This window comes from Sinocyclocheilus rhinocerous, unplaced genomic scaffold (assembly GCF_001515625.1).
Source record: "Sinocyclocheilus rhinocerous isolate Xijiao unplaced genomic scaffold, SAMN03320098_v1.1 scaffold69, whole genome shotgun sequence".
In the NCBI taxonomy this organism is placed as follows: Eukaryota; Metazoa; Chordata; class Actinopteri; order Cypriniformes; family Cyprinidae; genus Sinocyclocheilus; species Sinocyclocheilus rhinocerous.
Genome location: NW_015667272.1, coordinates 686,936 through 690,996, shown reverse-complemented (window position 1 = coordinate 690,996; position 4,061 = coordinate 686,936). Strand labels below are relative to the sequence as shown.

General features: G+C 33.6%; 1 protein-coding gene across 2 annotated transcripts in view; it reads right to left on the bottom strand.

The window, feature by feature from the left end:
- Positions 1-231: 231 nt before the first annotated feature.
- Positions 232-4,061, bottom strand: part of LOC107733516 (cationic amino acid transporter 3-like) — a 23,125-nt gene continuing 19,295 nt past the window's right edge. For both annotated transcript variants that reach the window (XM_016545168.1, XM_016545169.1), the window contains exons 11-12: positions 1,417-1,525; positions 232-1,319 (exon numbers count right to left, since the gene is read on the bottom strand). In XM_016545168.1, the coding sequence (XP_016400654.1) occupies positions 1,174-1,319; positions 1,417-1,525 (255 nt within the window). In that variant the 3' untranslated portion in view covers positions 232-1,173. The remainder of the gene's footprint in view (positions 1,320-1,416; positions 1,526-4,061) is intronic.

Genomic DNA, 4,061 nt, shown 5'->3' with positions numbered 1-4,061 from the left:
CAGTAAAATCATGAAATAATATTACAACTCTAAATAACCTTCTTCTATTTTAAAATGCAGCCTTTTAATAAGTTTCATATAATTTTATTATAATTCATTTTATTATAATAAATTTTTTTCAAGATTCTTTGATGGCAATTATTTGGAATAGTATTATACATGTCTTTACTGTCACTTTTCAATTTAAGGCATCCTTCCAGAATAAGAGTATTAAATTCTTAAAAAATAATAAATAAATCTTTTGAACGGTAGTGTAAGTAGTTTTGGCAGAAACAACAGTTACGAAGGCAACCTTCCATAAATGTTGTCTAGAAACACTGTTATACAGTATGCCAAAGTAAAATCATCAAGTTTAAGGAGTTGGATGGGTAAACTATACATGTCCATATAAAACAGTTTTTCCCAATTTTTTGTTTTAGTATTTTGTAAAACGGAACAGATTCTGGCGCAACCTTATACAATCCATTCAAAACTCTCTCTCTCTCTCTCTCTCTCACACACACACTTTAAAATACTAGCATTTTATACCACATTGGCCAATAACATTATCCCAACACACAGCAGACAGCAGTGCTAATAACACACCGTCATACTTAGGAAATGGAAACCATTTTTCTATCCATACACTCTTTGGACAACTCTCAAACTCATGGGATTTTAGCATTTCAGTCAGTTTTTTTTCTTCTTTTTTTTTTCAGTTTCATTTCTTCAATTATTCTGTCTAACAGTAACCAATGACCACAAATACTGTCCAACGGTATTGCCATTTTCAAATTGTGAACACTAGGGGTTCCTGTTGTACTTCACAACCTCATTCTGGGAAACCAGGAGGTGAAAGGAGACCATTTTGGACCCAAAGGTGCACAAACAACGCGCTTGGGGCTCAATCCCGAAAATAAAATACCCTGTACACCGTCAGCTCATTGTCTGCCAGACAATATGGCCATCACAGTACTAGCGATTACAGCAGGACATTCAAACCAGCATTTACAGTACTGGAGGGCCAAGGCTGCACAACAACCTCTTAACGGAAAACACTTAGGGTTCTTTTAAGAATCCTTTAGCAATTGAGACGTTTGGGGCAGTTTCTACAATGAATGAGCCACGTTTTCACAATAAATCTGTAACTTCAACGAAAATGCGTAGGGCAACATGCCCGTCAAACTCTCCCGATCAGAGAGAAATGCCCTCCACTTCACTCTCCTCACCGCCTAGGTATATGGGGCTTTTGTTCTGAAGGGCCGGCTCGTATTTTCGGAGGGAGCTGTTCATGGCTTTGGTGCTGTTCCGGATGCCGTAGCCGAAGTAGATTGCGAAACCTGGGAACGGACATGAGAAAAGAAGTGGGTGGTTTGGAATGAAGGAGACAAACAGGACGCTATCGCAGGCAGAAGCTAAATGAACAGATGTCCTCACCGACACACATCCACACGGTGAAGCGGCACCAGGTGGCCACGTCCAGCTGCATCATGAGATAGATGTTGACAAAGATACTGAACAGAGGCAGCCAGGGCAACAGAGGCACCTGCACACAGGAAGATTTAGATTTAAGGTTAGAACAATGTATGACTTTTCAAATATGAGCACATTTTGAAATACCAGGTATCGCAGACTTGTTGGTTTTGTAAATGGTTACAGAGGAAAAATGAGCATCATACACTAAACTACTTTCAGGTCATTCGGAACACAAACTTGTGCAGAAATGTGCACCTTGTTGCACGGGACACAGGACAAATGAAAATCAACTTAAAATGTTAAACATGTTTGAAATCCTCAGACTGGATGGAATCACAGTTTGGAGGCATTTTATTTTTTCCCCCAAATTCCATTTTATTTAATTTTCTTTTTTCAAATTCCATAATTTTTTTTCATTTTACTTTTTTGGATTACATTTTTTTCTGGATTCCATTTTAATGGTTAAATTAAAAATTGGTATTAAAAAACATGTCTAATTAATTAATGAAACTTTTACAATTTAAGAATATATTTTTTTTAATGTTGAACAAAAATTACATTTATAAGACCCTATGAAATCTTAGATTTTTTTCCCCTAAATTCTATTTTATAAAAACTGTGCTAAAATCAACTCAAAATATTAAACATGTTTGAAATCCTCAGACTGGATGAAATCATAGTTTGGGGGTGTTTTTTTTAATCTCCCCAAATTCAATTTTTTTTCTTCTTTTCAGTTTTTCTGGATTTCATTTTTTTCCCCATTTCAGTTTTTCTGGATTCCATTTTAATGGTTAAAATAATTTTTGGTAATAAAAAAGAAGGTCTAATTAATTAATGAAACTTACAATTGAACAACAATTCATTAAGTTTAACAAAAATTACATTTTTAAGACCCTATGAAATATTTTACTTTTTCCAAATTGTTTTGTTTTAATTTTTTAATTCCATCGCCATTTTATTGATTTAATAAATTTTTGTAATCAAAAAGAAAAATTACCCATTCCTTGATTTATGATAATCAAGGCATAATTCATTAACTATTTAATTAATCTTTTAACATGTAATCAAATGAAAATGTAACTTTTTTGCATGCTGCAAAACAGAAGTTTACTGTTAAAATGCAAAAACAAAAGCGATATTACACATTGTAAATTCAATTTTTAATGACTGTATTCCATCTGTGTTTTCTGAATCACAGAAATCAAAGGGCCCTTTATTTGGTGTTACACAGAAAAAAGAAATTCATACAGGTTTGAAATGACATGAGGGCGAGTAAATGCTGACAGGACTCTCATTTTTGGGTGAACTGTCCCTTTAAGTGATAAAAAAACAAATACTGTCCCTTGTGAGTATTTGTGTTCTAATAGCGCATTTCCTTTTACATCACTTCAGTGCTTACTTTCAAGCCCGAGGCAAAGATTTATAGCCTAATAAAAGGTCAAATCAATAACGAGGACATCTGGTACCTTGAAGGTGAGAGCTTCCTTGCTCTCAGGCTGCCTCCAGATCACAATGACACACGGGATGCACAGCAGGACCAGAATGACACACGCCGTCACCCACACGATCTCGAGATTCATGATGGCTTCCAGCCGCAGAGCCAAAACCACGCACAGCACAGTGATCAGCACAGCTACACAGACAAGAGGATATTAGAATTAGTGCATAGTCAACAGATTCAGGATGAGCCAAATCACTGAATCCCAATGAAATAAATACAAATAACTGGGTCTATGCAGAGTGTACATACACTACAGTACCATTCAAAAGTTTGGGCTTTTTTAGGCTTTTGTGCTCACCAAGCATTTATTAAATTAAATTAAAATTAAATTTATGCATTTAGCAGAAATCAGAAAAAAAGATAAAATAGCAGAAAAAAAGAATCGCTTTTATCCAAAGCGACTTACAGTACGTACAGGCTATACATTTTTTATCAGTATGTGTGTTCCCTGGGAATTGAACCCACGACCTTTGCGCTGCTAACGCAATGCTCTACCACTGAGCCACAGGAACATTTATTTATTTGATCAAAATAAATAACTGTTTTCGATTTTAATACATTTCCAGAAATCATACTAAATCATTTAGAAAATCATTTTAATATGCTTATTTGGTGCTCACGAATAATCTTTGAATATTAACAGTGTTGAAAACAGTTTAATATTTATTGCTTAATACTGTTGTGATATACTTGTTTCAGGATTCTTTGATAAATATAAAGTTCAAAAGAGCAGCATTTACTTGAGTTGAAACTGAAATATTTTGTAGCATTATCAAAATATTCTCTGTCACTTTTGATCCAATATAATTCCTTGCTAAGTATAATTTTTTTTCAACAAAAAAAAATAAAAATACAACAATTGTACTGACCCCAAACTTTTGCCTTTTAGTGTATATTTTTAATCACAAATTCACACCAGGGTTGTACAATAACTCTCATTTAAAGTTAATATTTAAAACACTAATAATTTAATAACATTTAAATGCAAAATTTAGCAAATCTCAAAAAAAAAAAATTCAATTTCATACTGTACATTCTAATATTGTGATGCCTCAATCCACTTAAATTTACGATTTTTTTTTTTTTTTTTTATTTTAGACAAAAT